At 39.4% G+C, this 21873-nt stretch overlaps 2 protein-coding genes across 3 annotated transcripts in view; one reads left to right on the top strand and one right to left on the bottom strand.

The window, feature by feature from the left end:
* Positions 1-17180, top strand: part of GABRR1 (gamma-aminobutyric acid type A receptor subunit rho1) — a 53992-nt gene extending 36812 nt beyond the window's left edge. For both annotated transcript variants that reach the window (XM_070496764.1, XM_070496763.1), the window contains exons 7-9: positions 2236-2388; positions 3790-3986; positions 7329-17180. In XM_070496764.1, the coding sequence (XP_070352865.1) occupies positions 2236-2388; positions 3790-3986; positions 7329-7622 (644 nt within the window). In that variant the 3' untranslated portion in view covers positions 7623-17180. The remainder of the gene's footprint in view (positions 1-2235; positions 2389-3789; positions 3987-7328) is intronic.
* Positions 16490-21873, bottom strand: part of PM20D2 (peptidase M20 domain containing 2) — a 28875-nt gene continuing 23491 nt past the window's right edge. Inside the window, exon 7 of the mRNA XM_014863907.3 lies at positions 16490-21735. Within this exon, the coding sequence (XP_014719393.1) occupies positions 21581-21735 (155 nt within the window). The 3' untranslated portion in view covers positions 16490-21580. The remainder of the gene's footprint in view (positions 21736-21873) is intronic.

Below are 21873 nucleotides of genomic sequence, written 5' to 3'. Positions count from 1 at the left end.
TATTTTAGGAAAGGTGTGAATTGGTTGTCGAGTGAGCAGAGCCTGTGCCACTTGCATTTGAAACCAAAGATGGAAATCTTAAATCAGGTCTAGGGGTGACGAGCGCTGGGTGGAGGTTTTTTTGATACCGCCAAAGCATCAGAAGTGATAACCTAGAAAATATTAGTAAGGACTCAAACATCAGCCATGTGAGGAGGTTTATTTGAGACAATCACAGTACTAGTTTAGCAGCTGGCTTCTCACCCTCGACATGATTACCAGAGCCTCGTCTACAGGTGAGAAACAATCCAATGTCAGGTCGGCTGTTTTCCATTAGCATTCTCTGCTTCAGCCGGCTCCTCTGGGGGCGCTCCATTCTTCAGCAGTCCCCTCTTGCTATACAGCTTGCACAGACCCTTCTTATGACCTCAGTGCAGGAACTATGGGTCATCTTCCTGTGGGCAGTGATGTTGCTTTTTGAACCAAGCTTCTGGACAGGGTTGCCGCCTCCCACTGCCTGAGGGCATCTCTGTGGTCTTCCTCTTGGCACCTGCTTGTGCTACTTAAACAGCTGAGGTTCGCTCTCTCTCTCCCTTGCCTCTTTCTTGACTGATCACCTTTCAGGATGATTTTGCTCAAATCCATATGCATTTTTTATGGCTAAAATATTGCATGTTGCACAGGAAAGTGCAACCTTTTAAGCACACCGTGGTCTTTCTAATCTATAACAGAGGGCAATTGTTTTACTTCCAACATATTATGGCAATCTAGCACATCTTGTCTTCTGTATACATCACTCCTGAGTCTTGGTTCTTTGGGGGACTCACATTCCTTTGATCCTAGCGTTCTGATACTCCCTCTTCTTTTGGCCTGCTCAAGCTGCTAAATAACATAGACTGGGTGGCTTCTAAACAACAGAAATTTATTTCTCGCAGTTCTGAAGGCTGGGAAGACCGAGATCCAGGTGCTGGCAGATTTGGTATCTGGTGAGGGCCCGCTTCCTAGTTCATAGATGGCTGTCTTCTCGCTGTGTTCTCACGTGGTGGAAGGGGCAAGGGAGCTCTCTGGGGCCTTTTCTGTAAGGGCACGAATCTCAGTCATGAGGGCTCTACCCGCATGGCATAATCACCTCCCAAAGGCCCCACCTCCTAATACACATGGGGGATTAGGTTTCAACACAGGACTTTTGGAGGGACGCACCCATTCCATCTATAGCACCTCCATGATCACTTTCTGGACTGTTATCGTCATAATCACAACCTTTGCATTCTAATAGTCCAGATGTCAAGTCTCCAAGTTAATATGGCCAAGTCCCCGTTTTATTTTCGATCCTCATCATCTCCAGCTTATTCTGCCTTTTCCTTTTCCTTCCAACATTCTCCTATTCCTTTCAACTCCTGCATGTGTATTTTTCCCTTGTCAAGAACAAAGGCCTGAGCTAAAGCATAACTGGACTTGTGATGGTTCACTCTGTTCCTAAATGCAACGTTGTGGTTAGCTTGGTGTTTTAACTGAAAATACATTTTCCTCCACAAAGAAATCCGAAGGGATTGTTTAAATCTGTGCTTCTCAAACTTTAAATAATGTGCATATGAATCTTGTGGGGAGTATTGTTTAAAGGAGCTTCTGATTCAGTTGATTTGGGGTAGAGCTTCAGAGTCTGCATTTCTGTTTTTTTTAAAGATTGGCACCTGACCTAACATCTGTTATCAATATTATTTTCTTTCTTTCTTTCTTCTTCTTCTCCCCAAAGCACCCCAGTACATAGCTGTATATTTTTAGCTGTGGGTCCTTCTAGCTGTGGTATGCAGGACGCCGCCTCAGCATGGCCTGATGAGTGCTGCCATGTCTGCGCCCAGGATCCAAACCAGCGAAACCCTGGGCCGCTGAAGCAAACTTAACCGCTCAGCCACGGGGCCGGCCCCCAGAGTCTGCATTTCCAACAAGCCACCAAGTGGTGGTGATGCTGCTGGGTGCTCTCCCGTGGTTTGACTAACCCGAGTCTTAAATGGCCTTCTCAAGGGGTTCCCTTTATGTATAGGACAGGGGCCAAAGATTTCTTGAGATGGACTCACCCATGTGGAGGGGGTTATCATATGATCACTGCATTCCATGGTTTTTCTCACTTCCACTTTATAAAGATATGGTAAGGTTCCAGAGAAGTGTCTGAGGCATTTGTGATTCCCAGAATAAAATGTGTTTTATGAAGGAGCTGAGCATCTATGGTGCATGCTCTTTTCTTCCCATGTCCCACAGGCTGGTACAACCGTCTGTACATTAACTTCACGTTGCGTCGCCATATCTTCTTCTTCTTGCTCCAAACTTACTTTCCTGCTACCTTGATGGTCATGCTGTCCTGGGTGTCCTTCTGGATCGACCGCAGAGCAGTGCCTGCCAGAGTCCCCTTAGGTAAGGAACATCTCGAGGGCACATTCCAGGCATCTGAAAATACAAGTAATTCCTTCCAGACAAAGGCATTCATTTCAAATTGGTCCTAAACCCCTAAAGGTATTATAACTTGGAAAAACTTGAAGTTATTCGTTCACAGGTAAAATGCCATTATTAAGATTCTATGTTGCAAAGCTGTTTCCAGGTCCCCACAGGCGCCCATGTGAACAGCCCACCTTCAGCCTTGTTAGAGCTGCGTTGGGGGGTGGGGGAGGTGGGCGGTCCTGGTCTGAGGGTGCTTTCTGTGCCCACCTGCATAAGGAAATCACATTCTATAACAGAGTTTCTCTGAAGCTAGCCCAAGGGATCTTTGTGACAGAATCTCTGGGGGAAATTGTTAAAAATGAAGAATCCTGGGTCCCGTCTACATGTATAGAATCAGAATCTCTGAGAGGACCAGGAAACTGCGTTTGGAATAAGCTCTCCCAATATTCTTATACATACTCAAGTCTGAGAATCCCTACTATACACATTCCATCAATAGCTATTTGCCATGACCTCTCTTCCCCACTGTAAATATTGCACCCACTCAGTCACACATACCACCGTGGCTTGGACGATTCAGGGGCTTCAAGGGAGACGGTGACCCACCAGGTTTTAGTGAAACTGGATTGGAGCTGGCCCTTAAGATGACCCCAATTCCCTGTGATTTGGTGTCTGCCAAGCAAATGTTCTGAGCTTAATTTGAAATCCTGGGCAAATTTCCACTGACAGATGCCCTGTTCTTTAACAGTTGTTCTGTGGCTTGAACGCTTACTGTGCTAAATAAATAAACATTCTAGTTTTAAAAATCTGCCTCCCATAAAGGAGGTTAACATCATTCTTGGTAAAATTGACCTAAGTCCTCAAGTCGACATTGCTGAACGGACAGCCAGGTCCAGCATGGGGGTGGCTGCCACAGGCACCCCCACAGCTGACAATACAGGCCCAGGACCACAAGATTCTGCACCAGCATCAAGGACACAAAGATTAAAATAAATCTTGTGCACTTTTTTTCCTTTTTGGAGAAGTAGTTACAAGAAACATATGTACCTGCTCATATATGTAATCTTTGTTTTAAACAATTGAATGGAAATATTGTACTGCCAAGATGTCTGGGGCTGTCTGCAGAAGGACAAGTGATACTGGTGCCATGATGAATATGCAGGTATACAGGGGGGCCAGGGTGAGTGAAGGGGAGGACGAACAGGAGAAGTTTCGTAACAGCCAAATCTTGGAAGATGAATAGGTGTTTACAAGACAGAGGGACGGGGTGGAGACATGCTAGGCGGAAGGAGCAGGAGGCATGAGGAAGGGAGCATGAAGCTGTACAGTGTGTTTAGAGAAAGACAAGCACGTGCTCATTTCTCACTGTGTGTGCAGGTATCACCACGGTGCTGACCATGTCCACCATCATCACGGGCGTGAACGCCTCCATGCCCCGCGTGTCCTACATCAAGGCCGTGGACATCTACCTGTGGGTCAGCTTTGTGTTCGTGTTCCTCTCCGTGCTGGAGTACGCGGCTGTCAACTACCTGACCACGGTGCAGGAGCGGAAGGAACGGAAGCTGCGAGAGAAGGTGACTTTACCATGAGCTGAAGTGTCTGCTGGGGGATGGAGTGCAGTCTGGCTCTGGCCCTTGGGCAGGTCAGACCTCTGTAAAATGTGGGAATGACACCCCCCCCCCCACCTCCTTCATGGGTTAGTCTGAAGAGCAAACAAAATAATATGTTAAAATAGTGTGAAATTTACTCTGAGCTACATTTTTCATCCATTCAAACATTTATTTAGCACCTACTACATACCAAGAGCTGCTAAGCAAAGTTAACTAAGACATGGGTCCCTTTAATCTTGGTGGTGTTCACAGTTTTAGTGCTATAAATGACAATTCAACATGGAACAAATTATTTATGAACATAGAGGTGTAATAAAAGAAACTTCCAGGAAAGCACATCCTTCATTCTAGGAAATTTTCCTTCATACGTGACCTCATATATCTCCCATCATTTCCCAGAACTTTTCCCTCCCACCTGTCTTTCCTTTCTTCCTTCTGTCTGCAGTTCAATGATTATCTGCTCCAGAAAACCTGAACTATTTAGGAGTAAACTATCCTCATAATGCCACATCTTTCAAATTCCCACCCCTTCACACACACACACACACACACACACAACGTAATAATGTTAGCTGTAAACATTTTTATCAGAGCTCATATCAGTTTAAGATCTCATGGAGAACACGGCGATTATGAACATTTTTTTTTTTTGTACTGAAGCATTTCTGTTGTGTTTATTACTAAAAATTTTTTTTTATTGCAGTAACGTTGGTTTATAACATTATATAACTTTCAGGTGTACATCATTGTATTTCGATTTCTGTGTAGATTACATCATGTTCACCACCCAAAGACTAACTACAATCCATCACCACACACGTGTGCCTAATCACCCCTTTTGCTCTCCTCCCTCCCCCTTCTCCTTTGGTGATGATCAATCCAATCTCTCTCTCTACGCATTTGTCATTGTTTTTATCTTCCACTTATGAGTGAGATCATACGGTATTTGACTTTCTCCCTCTGACTTATTTTGCTTAGCATAATACCCTCAAGGTCCATCCATGCTGCTACAAATGGCCGGATTTTGTCGTTTCTTACAGCTGAGTAGTATTCCATTGTGTATATATGCCACATCTTCTTTATCCATTTGTCCCTTGATGGGCACCTAGGTTGCTTCCAAGTCCTCGCTATTGTGAATAATGCTGCAATGAACACAGGGGTGCACATATCTTTATGCATTCGTGTTTTCACGTTCTTTGGATAAATACCCAGCAGTGGAATAGCTGGATCACGTGGTAGTGTTATTCTTAATTTTTTTTTGAGGAATCTCCATACTGTTTTCCATAGTGGCTGCACCAGTTTGCACTCCCACCAGCAGTGTACGAGGGTTCCCTTCTCTCCACTTCCTCTCCAAAACTTGTTGGTTCCAGTCTTGTTAATTACAGCCATTCTGATGGGAGTGAGGTGATAATCTCATTGTAGTTTTGATTTGCATTTCCCTGATAGTTAATGATGTTGATGAGCATCTTTTCATGTGTCTGTTGGCAATCTGTATATCTTCTTTGGAAAAATGTCTGCTCAGATCTTTTGCCCATTTTTTAATTGGGTTATTAGATTTTTTGTTGTTGAGATGTATGAGTTCTTTATATATTTTAGATATTAACCCCTTATCAGATACATGGTTTGAAATGTCTTCTCCCAATTGTTAGGTTGTCTTTTCGTTTTGCTGATGGTTTCCTTTGCTGTGCAGAATCTTTTTAGTTTGATGTAGTCCCATTTGTTTATTTTCCTTTTTTTTCCCTTGCCTGGTCAGACATGGTTCTTGAAAAGATGCTGCTAAGATTGATGTCCAAGAGCGTGTGGCCTATGTTTTCTTCTAGAAGTTTCACGGTTTTAGGTCTTACATTCAAGTCTTTAATCTGTTTTGAGTTAATTTTTATATATGGTGTAAGATAATGGTCTATTTTCATTCTTTGGCATGTGGCTGTCCAGTTTTCCCAACACCTTTTATTGAGGAGACTTTCCTTTCTCCGTTGTATGTTCTTGGCTCCCTTGTTAAAAATTAGCTGTCTTGGGGCTGGCCCCGTGGCCCAGTGGTTAAGTTCCCGCGCTCTGCTGCAGGTGGCCCAGTGTTTCGTTGGTTCGATTCCTGGGTGTGGACATGGCACTGCTCAACAGGCCACGCTGAGGCAGCGTCCCACATGCCACAACTAGAAGGACTCACAATGAAGAATATACAACTATGTACCGGGGGGGCTTTGGGGAGAAAAAGGAAAAAAAAAAAAATCTTAAAAAAAAAAATTAGCTGTCCACAGATGTGTGGGTTTATTTCTGGGCTCTTGATTCTGTTCCATTGGTCTGTGTGTCTGTTTTTGTGCCAGTACCATGCTGTTTGGTTACTATAGCTTTGCAGTATATTTTGAAATCAGGGAGTGTGATATCTCCAGCTTTGTTCTTTTTTTCCCAGGATTCCTTTGGCTATTTGGGGTCTATTGTTGTTCCATGTAAATTTTAGGATTCTTTGTTCTATTTCCATGAACAAATGTTGTTGGAACTTTGATAGGGATTGCATTGAATCTATAGATTGCTTTAGGAAGTATGGACATTTAAACTATGTTTATTCTTCCAATCCAAGAGCACAGAATATCTTTCCATTTCTTTGTGTCTTCTTCAATTTCTCTCAACAATGTTTTATAGTTTTCAGTGTACAGATCTTTCACCTCTTTGGTTAAGTTTAATAATTCTAGGCATTTTTTTCTTTTCTTTCTTTTTTTTTTTTTAAAGATTGGCACCTGGGCTAACAACTGTTGCCAATCTTTTTTGTTTTTCCCTGTTTTATCTCCACAACCACCCCCCCCCCCCCCACCGCCTTGTACATAGTTGTATATCTTAGTTGCAGGTCCTTCTAGTTGTGGGATGTGGGATGCCGCCTCAACGTGGCCTGACAAGCAGTGCCATGTCCGTGCCCAGGATCTGAACCCTGGGCCGCCGCAGCAGAGCACGTGAACTTAACCACTCGGCCACAGAGCCGGCCCCATATTTTTTTCTTTTTGTTGCAATTGTAAATGTGTTTGCACTCTTAATTTCTCTTTCTACTATTTTGTTATTAGCAAACATTCTCGTTGGTCTCTGATATTACATGATGTTTCCTGAGAGTTGATATGTAGATGTCAGTCAAACAAAGATGGATTCCTGCATTTTAGAAGGTTTCCGGTGCCACTACCATTATTTTCCCATACCCCACCCCTAACAGGGAACAAAAGAAACTAGAAAAAGGCAACACTATCCACAATGAAGTCTCTTTTGAAGGGCTTCTGAGAGATGGAGCTGAGCTCCCATCCCAACATGTATTTGCTGTGTTTGCAGCTCCCCTGCACCTGTGGATTACCGCAGCCGCGTGCTGTCATGCTCGATGGCAGCTACAGCGATGGGGAGGTGAATGACCTGGGCAACTACATGCCTGAGAATGGAGAGAAGCCAGACAGGATGATGGTGCAGCTGACCCTAGCTGCAGAGAGGAGCTCCCCGCAGAGGAAAAATCAGAGGAGCAGCTACGTGAGCATGAGGATCGACACCCATGCCATCGATAAATACTCCAGGATAATTTTTCCAGCGGCATACATTTTATTCAATTTAATATACTGGTCTATTTTCTCATAAATGCCTGTAATTCTATACATTTCACATTCTTCTGTATGTACTACAGAAATACCTGATGAAAAATAATTTAAGGTTATGATGAAAAGTTCCCAGTACCCACCCTTCTCCAGCTTTCCAAAAATACATTGACAAGACACTTACTGGTTTAATTTGCACTTATTAACCACCTATTGTATACACAGCATTGTACTTAGTACTGATGACAGTTGTTACTGGGATCCCCTGGAAAAGCACACTGCCAGTGTTGTGGCCACACTGTAGTTCAATCTTAAACTCTAGATGCTCATTCACATGAATAATGTCCTTTATGTGAGCGTCATTATATTCTCCGGACTAGGTGGAATTTGGAAGCACCTAAAGTTCATTTGCGTGGAATATATATGCACTAAATTCCCACTTTGACCAAAATTCATGCTTCAGTTTATAGCCTATTACGTATTTTTTATGCATCTCCTGTTTACTTTAATGTGAGTCAAAAATAATACTCTTATTTTTATTTATATCCTGTGCTTCATGGTTTCACCTCTTCACAAGAAAAGCTCTTCAGGTTGGTGCAATGGCTTATGATTTTGGTAGGAATGTCCCTGGTAGGGGAACTTTGAGGAGGGTGTATGCATGCATTTTGTGAGTTTTGTCAGAGAGATAACCTGCCTAGGAAACGTGTGTATAAGTGTTCCCTGTGTCATAATCACTGCTTCACGTAGCTCCACCTTGGAGCATGTCCTAGTTTAAGGTGAAGGCCCTTCTCAGTAATGTGACATCTTCACTGAGGAAGTTGGGAATAAACTGATTTTTTTTCCTGTATAAACATTTCAAGAAAATGCATAACTTGGGACTACTTGTAACTTGATAGGAGGAGAAATACTCACATGGTTTCTGAAGAAAAAAAAACCACCACAAAGAAAAAGAAATGGGAAGATATCGCTGGACACCTCCATTCATACTCAGTGAATACCAGTATTTTCTATGAACCAGAAAACAATGGTCACTGCTGCCAGGGCATAGGATCAAGAAGAGGGTTCTAATTTGATGTATTACTTAAAAACATACAATTACTCATATATATCTACTACTATATATCTACAGGATCAACCCTCACCAAACTTAACCAAACCACATTTGTTTGAAACTCACTTTAATGAAGTGAATTCTATACACAATAATGTCATTTTCATTCCAAAGTTAATTAGACTGATCATCCATACTAAATAATATCATGATATGTCTTCATATTAGGCTTTATTCTAATCTGAAAAAAAAAACGTATTTGCACAAATCCTAATTACAAGGCAATCTCCCATTTTCCCCAATAAAAGCTCATCAAAAGAAAGTTTTTGGGCAAACTTAAGTAGATAAAGAGAGATGGGTGAAATAAATGCTAACTTTTAATATATAAAAAAATTATTTTTAAAATAGTACCTTTTTCATGCTCATTTTATGAAATAAATTCAGTCAAACTCTTCACAACCATCTTTGCCACTTGCTTCTTCCTCACGACTGGGCCGCTCTGAGTCGTCCAGCAGGTTTCCAGGGCACATCATCTGAACTTCCATCTACCTCATTCCGGAAACTCCACTATCTGAACCAGCATATAGGATGCTGTATTAGTCTGCTTGGGCCACCCCAGCAAAATACCAGACTGGGGGCTTAAACAACAAATTTATTTTCTCTCAGTTCTGGAGGCTGGAAGTCCAAGACCAAGGTGTTGGCAGGTTTGGCTTCTCCTGAGGCCTCTCTCCTTGGCTTGCAGACGGCCACATTCTTGCTGTGTCCTCACATGGCATTTTCTCTGAGCACACGCATCCCTAGTGTCTCTCTCTTTTCTTATAAGGACACTAGGCATATTGGATTAGAGCCCCACTCTTATGATCTCATTTAACCATAATGACCTCTTTAAAGGCCCTATCTCCAAAGAAGTCACATTGGGGGTGAGTGCTTCAACATATGAATTTTGGAGGGACACAATCCAGTCCATAACAGATGCCCATGGGAATTATTCATGTGCGTTAACAGTTCTTTGTAGATATTTAACCTTGATCTCTACAATATAATCACATAATGTTTTTAAAGTGATCTTTAAATGACTTGTTTACTTTGCTATCCACACTAGTAATTATAAAGAATAAGTGATTAAATTCATGTTAAATTTCTTTGCTACCTTTTCTAGCAATTCTCTCAAGTGACCTCTACAAGCATTTAAGACTAGCACTGATTAAGGTCATTTCCATGCTAATATTTTCTCAAGGCAGTACTCAGCTGTCAGGGCTATATAATTGAGAAAGAACTCTGTAATAAGACTTTGTAAAGATCCAAATATAAAGCAATTCCCTCTTTTCTGATGGATAATTTTGGAGAAAACCTCACCATATATGTGAGCATCTAGAGTACTTTATAAACTTTTGCTGGCATGACTGGAGAGGAGGCAGATTTGGTTAGAAATATTGTCTGGTTAAGAGGCAAGTACCATATGCCATAGTGAATAATTTTTAAAGAGTTAAAATACTGTAAAATACACTTGACTAAAACTGTAACAAACATAATTTATTCTCTGCCTGGTGGTTCAGAAGGCTCTTGAGGATTTTGGGGGTTTCTTATCATTGTGGGTTTTTTTGGTGAGGAAGAGTGGCCCTGAGCTAACATCTGTTGCCAATCTTCCTTTTTTTTTTTTCCCTCCCCAAAGCCCCAGTACATAGTTGTAGGTCATTCTACTTCTTCTATGTGGGATGCTGCCACAGCGTGGCTTGATGAGCGGTGTGTAGGTCTGCACCCAGGATCTGAACAAGTGAAGCCTGGGCCACCAAAGTGGAGCGTGTGAACTTCACCACTCAGCCATGGGGCCGGCCCCCTTTATCACTGTTGTGATACAATGTGGACGTCATAAAGATGTGCAGTGTTAGCCAGGAAAGAACTGCTGTTAGTCAGACCGGCTTTTACCTAATGGCAATATTCTCTTCCTGTGTTACATATTCCTAACCAATGTTCTTTAGGTTTTTTCCTAATTCATATTTTATAGAGAAGAGTAGTGATGCTAGACTTTAGAGAATTAAAAATGGCTTGTCAGTAACAATGAAACTTGACAATTGTAAACCTCACATTTTGTAAAATCCAATTTTACAAAAAAAGTACTTCACAGCCACTATTTCATTTGAACCTGAAAGAGGAAACTAAAAGCAGAGAAAGGTTGACTGACTGGCATGCAGATAACATGGTCAACAAGCCAAAGACTCCTAACGCGGTTCCCATTCACATTATTACAGGTAATGGACGAATACTGAACAAGTAAACAAACGTCACACACAACACATAAACATCACTGTGAGGAAATATTTTATTTACCAGTCAATGGCACCTTGTTATTCATTCATTGAACAAATAATATTGAGCACCTATTATGTGGTATTCAACGTTCAAATCAGTGCTTCCCAAACCATCTGTGGCGAAGGACCAGTTTTGTTTTATTAAATTTCCAATCCGCAGGCTTCTTGTATGGTGAACTTTTTTAAAGTGGAGAATCCCTCACAAAACCCAGGCCTGCCCCTGCCTTCCACCCTCTAGGAGCATGCACTCATGGGTTTGACCACGGAGCCCGATACCATGTGTGGATGTCAATCATAACGACCACAATAAAGCATGTACAGAAAGAACAATTTCATTTTGATGTTATCCAGAACAACTGTGTTACAACAACTGAATTTCAGGGATTGCTATGTACTGGAAATTTCAGTACCTGCAGTAGCAAAGAGTGCATCATCCAATGCACACATCAACAACGTGAGAATATAGCTCACTTCAGTATTATCACAACTCTCAAAATAAATGGATGCTTTAACTTTTCAATTCTGTATTCTGAATTTAATTTTAATCTATTTTCTTTCAATCATTGTTAGTATTAGTACCTTTGTGTGGAAGGAGCTATCTTTATTTTCCTTGAGACCAGAGTATTTTATAAATGCTCTCTGGTTTACTTCAAAAACGATTCACATATTGCTGAGTTCAGTGGGTTTCTTCAAGTGGCTCTTACAGCTCTATAGACACTCAGTCCCTATTGTGACAAAACGTGTGCAGGGCGGCTGGCTACCACAGGCCTTGACCATGAGAACTGAACGAAGGCAACTGGGTCTCCCTGAGACTCAAATCCAGGCCTCCCTAAGCCAGGCTAACTTATGTGAGTACCCAACCATCCAACCACAGCTTCTATCTGTAATGGGAGGTGGAAAAGCTTTTTCATTTTTCATGACCTGCAAGTTTTCAATACTGTGTTCAAAACAACATAACATGTATTAAAGACTCCAAGTTTCAGGTAGGGAAACTTCTCGCTTTGTGATAACTCACTAAAGAACTCATACGGAGAGACACAGACCAAGAAGTTAATGAAGGGAAAGAATAAGTAAACTCTTGATGAAAATTTAGTATCTAGTTAGCAGGGGAAAAAACCAAGCACTTCCATTTTCAGGCCAAATAAACACAACCCTAACGACTGCACGATAAAATTCAATCTCTTTGTGGCCTATACAAGCCCGACAGTTTGACTAGTCTGATGAATTGAACAGTTAGTTGATTTGGCATTTTGTAGACTGAACCCTCCTATACCTATTGAAACTTTGTGGCTCTCCAACATATAAAAGCCCTGTAAACCTTTTACAGATCTAATTTATTCTGAAACCTGAAAATAACACAGGGCACCACAATGCTATATAAAGAGATGCAAAAAGTAAATCCTCCCAAACCCCCTACCATTTCCTTTGGCTTAAAAATTTAGTTGACATTTCTAAGAGGGGTATTAACAGGGGGAAAACCCATCGGAGCAAGAAGACAGGTTCTGGCAACAAACATAATCAATTTTTTTGCTGCAATGTAGAACCTAGATGAACATAATTCCAAAATCTTGTCCTTAAAAATGATGGATTCCGAGGAAACAGAAATTTTGCAGGCTGAGAGGTCAATGGAATTATTTGATAAGGATTAAATCAAGAAGCACAGAAGTTACTTTAGGAAATTTTACTGGCTGCAATAGCAAGATTTCCTTTTGAAGTTCTAAATCTCATTCAGGCATGTTTTAACAGGATTCCATTTGTAATTTTCCAGTAGATTTCTATTAGACCTTCTACTGGAAAGCAATCAACTTTAATATTGCGCAATTTGATGATATACCTAGAAAAATAATTCAAGCATGATCAGAGAAGAAAAAGTGATCTCTGAAAATTTCTCAATCTTCACCCCAAATTGCACCATTTTCTCATGTTGTGCACCCGCACGTAACCACCCTTACTTAAAAATCAATTTAAATGTTCTGGCTTCTCCCCAAAATACCATGACTACAATTTAATATGAACTGACATAGTTACTGGCTTCACCATTCCAAATATTAACAATCTTTGCAAAATCGTCTTTAGTTATGAAATACGGCATGCTTATACTCCAATATATCTGGTAGCTTTATCTAAAAACTAAAGATTTAAGGTACAGCATTACAACTATTTCCCCACTTTGTAATATTGTTCCATAACACGACTTAATTCCCATGGCATTCCTCAAGCTGGATTTCCATTTTTGCGTCTGTTTTTAATTAGGATGAATTCAATTCGGTTCTTGCAACGCCCTGTATCCCCAGAGCAGCACTGGCATGACCTAGGAAAGTGTCAAGAAAGCAGAATCTCAGGCTCTGCCCCGGACCCAGTCAATTAGAACCTGTATTTTAACAAGATCCCTAGGTGATTCCTATGTGCATTCACGTTAGCAAGGTACTGAGCTAGGTTCACAGAACCACATCTTTGAGTGTCATTCACAGAAAGTGACATGAGCTGTATTCACACATTCAGCGACTCAATACTGAGGGCTAACTGCATGTGCCAAGCGCTGTGCTAGGAGCTACAGCGGACTTGACCTCAAACAAGTTGGTAAAGCACTCCCCTTTAGTCTACAGCCCCCGAACAGCAAACTCAGCTTCAAGGACAGAGGCACCTCTACAAAATGGGAAGAAATGTCTGTCCAGGAATATTGTAAAAATATTCCACCACCACAAAGTGCAATTAAGTTCTTAAAAATTCTTCATTCTAAGGAAGTATGAATCTGAGTCACCTGAGATTTAAGTGCACATTTGGGAGGTAAATTTCCTTTCTTTGCCTCCTTTTTTTGGGGGGGGTGGTAATTTGTAAAGTTCGTCAAGTTATAAAAAACAGAAAAACTTCATTCATAATCCTATTACCCAGAGGCAACTAGTATTATTTTCCTTTTTTCTATACATTTTTATATAGCTGCCATATTTTATACACAAATAAAACTTTGGTTCTTTTCCATAACACAGCATGACCATTTTCCTATTAAAAATTTCCTTTATTTTGCAGCCATTAAAACCATTCCATACCATGGATGTACAAGGCAATCTTTCCCCTAATACTGGAGAAAAAATAATACTGTGACGAATATTCTCGTCACACACTCAACTATTTCCCTACATTAACAATGAATGTTAGAATGGATGTTGACTTGAGACCAATATTCTTTACTATGTTACAGTAGTGTAATTCTAGGTTCCTGGCTTTCTGAGACTTTAAAAATGACAAATGGGATTAAACTATACCCTAGTGATATTTGGTAGTAAGGAAGAGTAACCCACTCAAACTAGCTTAAGAAAGAATACAGGGGAATCCCACAGATAGGATGGAAACAGTGAAGCCCAGCTGAGCCTCATGAACACTGGGAAGATTTCAGACAGCTTCTCTTTCTAGGCAGTATAGTCTTTCTTCACTGTTTGCTGGGTGATTGCTTTATTCCCTATTAAGACTGTCCTTCTCTGCTCACACACGACATTCAGTTCCAGATTGATTGACCTTAAAATTCCACAGCTCATCATCATCAGATGACCCCGTCTCAATTCTAAATTCCCAGGAGAGCTAATTTAAGCACCTCCCCACTCCCTATTTAATTTGTAAAGGCCTTCTAAGGAGCTGAAGGAGGGTAAACTGGTCCTTCAGGAGACATGGAAGGAATTACCAACCAGAGCCAGATTAAGATTTCCCCACTCAGCCTGCCTGGAGCTCAATGACGGCTGTCTGCAAACGAGCCCAGAACTAAAGGGATCCTTCAGACTGTTTAAAAAAAAAAAATAAACCACCAAACTTTAGCAACTGGTTCAACATGAAGGATATGCTTTTGAATATGCAGCAAATATATTCCTTTGATAGGAATAAGGGAATAAAGGAATGGACAGATCACGTCATATATTAAAAGGTAATAAACATGGTTGTGACACATGGAGGTGAGGACAGAAAAGCACTGTTAGCCAACTTAGGTTATTCTCATCTTAGAGTAAGAAATCTGTGCTTTGTGAATTTCTAAACTTTTATAATTTTTTCCCATTGATTTCTAGATTCTTTTTTGTCCGACTTCGGGTCAATGGAACAAAAGAAATCCTTAGGCCAGGAGAACCTAAAAAGTGGCAGAAGGTAGGCAGGGTTAACGGCAACATCATTAGCTGGGAATAGGGACTAAAATCTGATGAGAGAGAGAGACCCCTAGAGATAAAAATCCCGGAGAACCATGGTTGCAATCTCTCTCTGCCTAAGGTTTTCTATTAAAAGTTCTTCTTTAATATATATTTTTACAAGAGACCCTCTCTTAAAAAAAACACAACCCACCCAAGTGGGTTTTGTGACTTGGGATGTATGGGCAGAGGCTAAATGCCTTCCAAAAACTATGGGAGGTCTGCCAAACAGCTGCTATGGGTAACCACTCCATCTTTGAAGAAACATTACGGTGGAATTATAATTTAGTACCCTCATCACTTTCAGAGATTAATGGGGCTTGGACAGTAATTTAAAGCTTTAGGTTTCAAACGCATCTCAGTCTACTTCTTCAAAGGTGGGATCCTCCCATCTATCAAGCATTAAACAAACTTGAACTCTACTCACAGTCAAGGGGTACTTAAGGTCATATCACTCTTTAGGGTTCTTGTAACACACACCTGATCTTCCTTCCAAGAATGTGTCAAGCCAGATGACCAGGCATGAAGCAATTGCTAATCCTGAATCCACATCATTTACAGGCAGCAGCAATGCTTGGATTTAGAAGGTTTGGTGTTCTTTGAATAAAATAAGCTCAAGCAGAAAAACATGAAGTTTTTCCATCCTCTCCACTCTCTTGAGCTAAATAAAATACCGTGTCAGGTATCAGTGACACAACAAATAGCTAAGAGTTCAAACTCTCTCAAATGTAATTCACTGGTCACCCAGTGGAGCAATGTCTACTTAGTTTTCGACCTAAACAAGATTCCTGTCTATTTAAGACTCTGATCTGACACTTTTCAATTTAAATGTCTAAGGTTTATTTTTTAAGGCGATTGGATGCTTTGATTCACTGAACTAACCAAAGCTAATCTTACACTTTAATCACTGGAAAAAAAGAACAGATTTGGACTCTTTTGGAAAGCCAGTTTAAACAAACAAACGTGGACACGACAATTTTTCTCATATGAGACACTTATTCTATTTAGCCATTGATAAGAATCTAAAAACCTCTTCTACTGCATTTGAGTTATTACATGGAATTACTTTGTACTCAAGTTGAAAAAAAATTCTTTTAAAGAAAATTCAATACTATAATTATGTATCTATCTAACTCTTATCACGTACAATTTGCATTGGCATTTTTCAGCTTCTGAGACTACTTTTAAACAAAAGTAGTTAACTGTCCTTTTTAAGTTCTCATTATATGAATAATATATTTAATGCTTAAGAGCAAATCAACATCTGTAATACTGATGAATTAATAAAAGTATAATATATCACCGTGTATTTGGGTAATTGTGCTTTATCGTCATATATTTTCGTATCTCCATATATCTGTTGAAAAAACCACAGGACAACTGCTAATAAATAAACATTTATTAACAATTTTAGTTTTTTCATACATACTTTAATATGTATTACTAAAATATTACAAAAAACGACTAAAGTCTGATGGTAGTAGAGACTGCGTACTTGAAAATATTAATTTCATAGTATCAAAATGCACCATCCTCAACTATGCAATTAGATTGCAAAATGCTTGAAGTATGTACAAAAATAAAATAAAGCAGTTTATCATACCTTACAGCCATATAGGTGTTGCTAGCTAGCACAAAGATAACCAATTTATTTTACAATGAAAATTTACTTTGATAGTCTGAAGGCGAGTACCACATAGAACGTTTTCCAGAAGACTAATGAGATGGTTCGGGTAAAAACTAAGAAATGTATAAAAAACAACTATCAGAAAGATTTTTAGAAAAGATTGTATTATAAAATTAGACAATAATTCTTTAAAAAAAGACTTTTCATATCAGTTTCTTCTTTTTTTAATCATACCTTTTTTCTTTTAAGATCGGCGCTGAGCTAACATCTGTTGCCAATCTTTTTTTTTTACCCCTTCTCCCCAAAGCCCCCCAGTACATAGCTGTATATTCTAGCTGTGGGTCCTTCTAGTTCCTCTGTGTGGGACGCTGCCTCATGTGGCTTAATGAGCGGTTCTAGGTCTGTGCCCAGGATCCGAAACCAGCGAAACCCTGGGCCGCCGAAGCACAGTGTGCAAACTTAACCACTTGGCCACAGGACCAGCCCCTCAATTTCTTCTATTCAAACAGAATGATGTGACTCAGCTATTTTAAAATATTTTAGAAATACTTCCTCGAAACTTCCCAAGGCAGTAGCTTTCGGATGTTCCCCCAATACCAGCATTGCTCAGATTAAGTAAATCTTACGAGAACTTACCACCAACTACAAGCCTTTTTGGGCCTGGACCATGCCTTACTCTTCATCTTACCCCAGTGCTTAGAAGTAGGCACTCCTCAACAAATGTTCACTGACCTCAACTGCTGAAATCATAACGGTTAAAATATCAACACAACGTATCAATAAATAAACAGTCCACAGGATTGTGGGAAATCAAAAGACTTCCAGTTTATACAAGTATTCATAAACACATGAAAATGTTCTAGTTTATTTTAAACGCCCCAGCCCTTGTGAGTGCTATAGAAAGAAACAATTATAAGGGAAAAACTTCCTGAGTAGTTCATAAAATATGGATGGTTTTTAAAAGTGAAAAGCAGTCCAAAAGTTTTTAAAAGGCAAGCTAAGTATTAGCTGTACTCAATCTTATTATATGGTATATAGCAACTTAGTAACTAACAGAACCACATGATGGTTTTATACAGGCCCCATTCAGGCCTGCTTTTAAAATTAAGTCCCTAAAAAGGAAACATTTTTAATCTGTAATTAAATTTAAACCATTAATTCGGATTATACCTTTTAAAGTCTATTAATTTAACAGAGATAGCCAAAAGTTGATATTGAGGAAAAGGCTCTCAGTTCAGTGTGTGAACAATGAAAGATTGTAAAAGAGGCATGTAATAAAAGCATTCTCTATAAAAACAAAGACACCTCAGGCAGGTCCACTTATATTTCTAGTTTAGGTTAGAAACTAATTCAGTATTTTTTAAAGTCATACAATTTTAATTTTTACACTTATCTTGGCCTTTTTTTTCCAAAGGAGTCATTTACCTGAAGGAAATTAAACATATTGAAAAGACGCTGGCTTCAAAGAATATACAGTCTAGTGGAGGAATAACATACAATCACTGAATCTTAGTGATGATAAAGTGTCATCGTTTAAACTAATTCTGGGAGAAAAACTTAGTCGTCCCCTTCCAAAATAAGATACAAAATTATAAATTTTAAAAAGTCCTATGCATTTGTCAACCTCCTAAAAATAAATATTCATCTTTTAAAGTATAAAGAACTAAATATAACCTTTCTTTATCTAAAAGTGACACCGTTCACCTATTATCTGGAGCTTCCCTGTTTATCTTTCAAAATCTTTGGAGATTTAATCCAAAATGTGAGGACCAACCAACAACAGTAATTTAAGCTAAGTATAAATGTTTATGAAAATTTAGCACAATTATTTAGGAGACATGCTGTTGAAGTATGAGGGTAAAGAAAGAACTCAGTTCCAAAATGAAAAACTATAATTACAAAGAAAGCAATCTCCTAAATTCAATGAATTACAATGAAGATTAGCTATAGATGGTTCCTCTGGGTGTGAGAACTTGACTCCTGCATTTATTTATACTTTTTAGTGTAACATGGCTCAATTAACTCACTGGAATATAAAAAGTAAAAGATTTAAAAAATCTCAACTTTTAAAAAATCTAAATTATATTAAATAACTGTTGAAGTAAAATAATGTAAAATGTCAAGGTAGGATCTGAAAAAAAAACATACTTCTAGATAGACTGCAGAGCATCATTTCTCAATCTCTTTTCTGACACGATAAATCCATGACATATTCCAACGGGTAAACCAACATTTTGACCAAATTTTTCAAAAACTGAAAGGGCAGTATCACAGAAACTCAGAAGTGACGCGAGTCTTAGTGGCACATCAATATTAGTTCCTCCTACTGAGCTGGGGCAGACAGTGCTGGGTGCAGATTATATCCATTCTCTGCACGCCAGCTGGAATCCACACCCTGCTCTCTCATGCAAGCACACGTATCAGAATGCAAGTGAATCAGTAACAACAGGATGCTAACCTGACATGGTCTCTAGTTCGTTTTTTATAAAAGTAAATTAATCACAAGCAAAATACAAATACTCTGTATGAGTAACAACTAACTTGGGACACGTTACCGAAGACAGAGAATATTAGTGTGTGAGGATGCCAGTTAACAATCGCTGTTCTAGAATTTTATCAAAGCTTTAGAAAATAAAGTTATTTTGAGTGCAGAATTTACATGAGGAATTTAAAGCTCATAGTTCAGTCATTTATTAAACTGAAAATTAGGAAACTAATTCCATTTGTACGAACCAGAGGTCTCAGACATATGCAGTTCTCAGCCTGAAGTCTTTGCTGATTCCTCTCCTGTTTGTAAAATATTACCAACCACAACTATCTGAGATCATCAATAATCAGACACAGGGTGTCCCGGAGGATCAAGTTCTAAAAGCTGAGGAGAGTTAGAAGACTGGCTGGCACCCGGGACAGACTAAGGCATCAGGGTAGCTGTATTCCAGAGGGAAGTAAATGCTAACGGAAAACAAACCTGTACAGCGCTAAAACTCCCAATAAGGACAAAGCACATCTGATCACAATGGTCCACACCAGGACAGTGCCAGCTAAATCCCTTTCTCAATGTTTTCAATGCAGAGGCTTGAAGTTTTATCCTAGGAGAAGATGTGATTATACGAAGAACATCAGAGAAACAGGCTTATTTTACTGTTATACAGAACAGGGGCTGGTGAACTTTTTTTCTCTTTTCCTCCCCAAAAGCCCAGTGCATGGTTGTATAGTCTAGTTGTAAGTCCTAGTTCTTCTATGTGAGCTGCCACCACAGCATGGCTAGTGACAGACGGGTGGTGTGGTTCCATGACCGGGAAACGAACCCGGGCCACTGAAGCTGTGAGAATGCTGAACTTTAACCACTAGGCCATCAGGCCTGGCTCCAAACTTTTCTTTATACAAGGCCAGCCAGTAAATATTTTAGGTTTTGCAGATCACATGATCTGGTTTCTGATTTTTTTTTCTACAACCCTTTAAAAAGATCATTTTTAGCTCACTATCCATGTAAAATCAGGCTGCTTGCCAAATTCGGCCGTACACAGACCCCTGATATAGAAGAGGAGCAATTCTCATTCTAACTCTCCTAAAATAACACCCATCTTGTTCTTTCAACTTTAAATAATTTCAGATAGACTGGGAATTAGAATTCAAAGGACTACAGGAATAAGCGATCTAATCTAACTTTCCAAACGGGGAGCCGACAGCTCAGAGGCCCAAGTGATTGCTTACAGCAGAGAGGCCAAACACTCACTTTTCTCTCCTTCCCCTTCCATTTTTGGAATGCTTACACTCAAATTTGAGGACTTCCTTTACAATAAAGTATACTGGAGCTTTACTATATTCACAGCATAAAGTATTTGTTTTATCAGATACTTTTTTTACATTCTTTTATCATGTTCAAGAAATTCACACTAAAATAAGAAGCAAGAAAAACTTACAATACTTTTAAGTTAACATTGGGCTAGCACAGGGCTTAAGGAAGCTTAGAACTCTGTCCCCTACACTCGGTAAACTACACTATTGTCCAGACAGGCTGGACAGGCTGGCTTCTGGGTAGAAACCTAAACAGGGCTGCTAGGTAGAGGGAACCAGTTACATGACATTAACATTCAAGAAAGCAGGCATCGTCCTCTCTTGTTCAGTCTAGAACACTGTGCTACCAAGCACACACCTTACAGGAAGAGTCGAATCCCATCCATCTATAATTTTTCCTATTACGCTAATATGGAATTACGAATAGCACTTTAATGCCACTTCTCAGAGTTAATTATATAAAAAAAGAATATTTTCATTTTCCTTCAAATGGTAAAACTAAAGTGTATTCTTTGGACCTGGGTTTCTAGTTGTTTCCCACAGCATTTCTGATTAAAAACCTATTTTTATTATCAATGAAGAGATTCTCTAAACCAAAACAGATATAGTCAGATATCCAAAATGAACTTAAATTTTAAAAGTACTTTATAGAACAATTTTACCACCCTATACCAAAAAAATCTCTCATATGTCAATTCTGAATATAAGGTTTGAAATGTCTTGGATCTGTTAAAATACACTTATACAACATACGAATTTATAAAGTATCATCACTGATAAACCACGTATCACCCAGGTTGTTTAAGAAATGTCATCACATACGAGCTCCTGAAAGATTATGATTCCATCAAATACAGACTTGTGAAAATTTTCATTTTAGACATGAGGTAACGTGTTTTCTCCACATCATGTCCTCACTTTTCAGGTCAGAAGAATTTGACTCCTTTAAGACTGAAAAACAAGCATGTCCTCCTCCTTCGTTAAAAAAGATTAAAGAAAAAAACCATCACTTCTTCTTAACGATCCATTAGTGGTTCCTACATCTTCTTTTTATTCTACTGTATTGAAGAACTCTTCTTCTTGAAGTTTCAATTTAAAGTCCTCTTTAATTCTTTCTAGCAATTCTGGTTTAAAAATAACATCCAGTGCAGTCATTGCCAGAGCTTTGGCGGTACGCAAAGTGTAGAACTGAGCTTCTTGTGATCCTAAAAGGTAGAGAAAGTAAAGATAACTCCACACCTATCATAAACTAATTGACTAGTTTTCAGCTTAGCTCTCAATATCTAAATTGCCTCTTCAACTGCCCACCACAAGAGAGTATTTTCTGAGGTGATGTTAGGTAC

The sequence above is a fragment of the Equus asinus genome, chromosome 24 (genome assembly GCF_041296235.1).
Source record: "Equus asinus isolate D_3611 breed Donkey chromosome 24, EquAss-T2T_v2, whole genome shotgun sequence".
Taxonomy (NCBI): domain Eukaryota; kingdom Metazoa; phylum Chordata; class Mammalia; order Perissodactyla; family Equidae; genus Equus; species Equus asinus.
The sequence above is the reverse complement of the archived record's forward strand: the minus strand, read 5'-3'. Positions and strand labels throughout refer to the sequence as shown.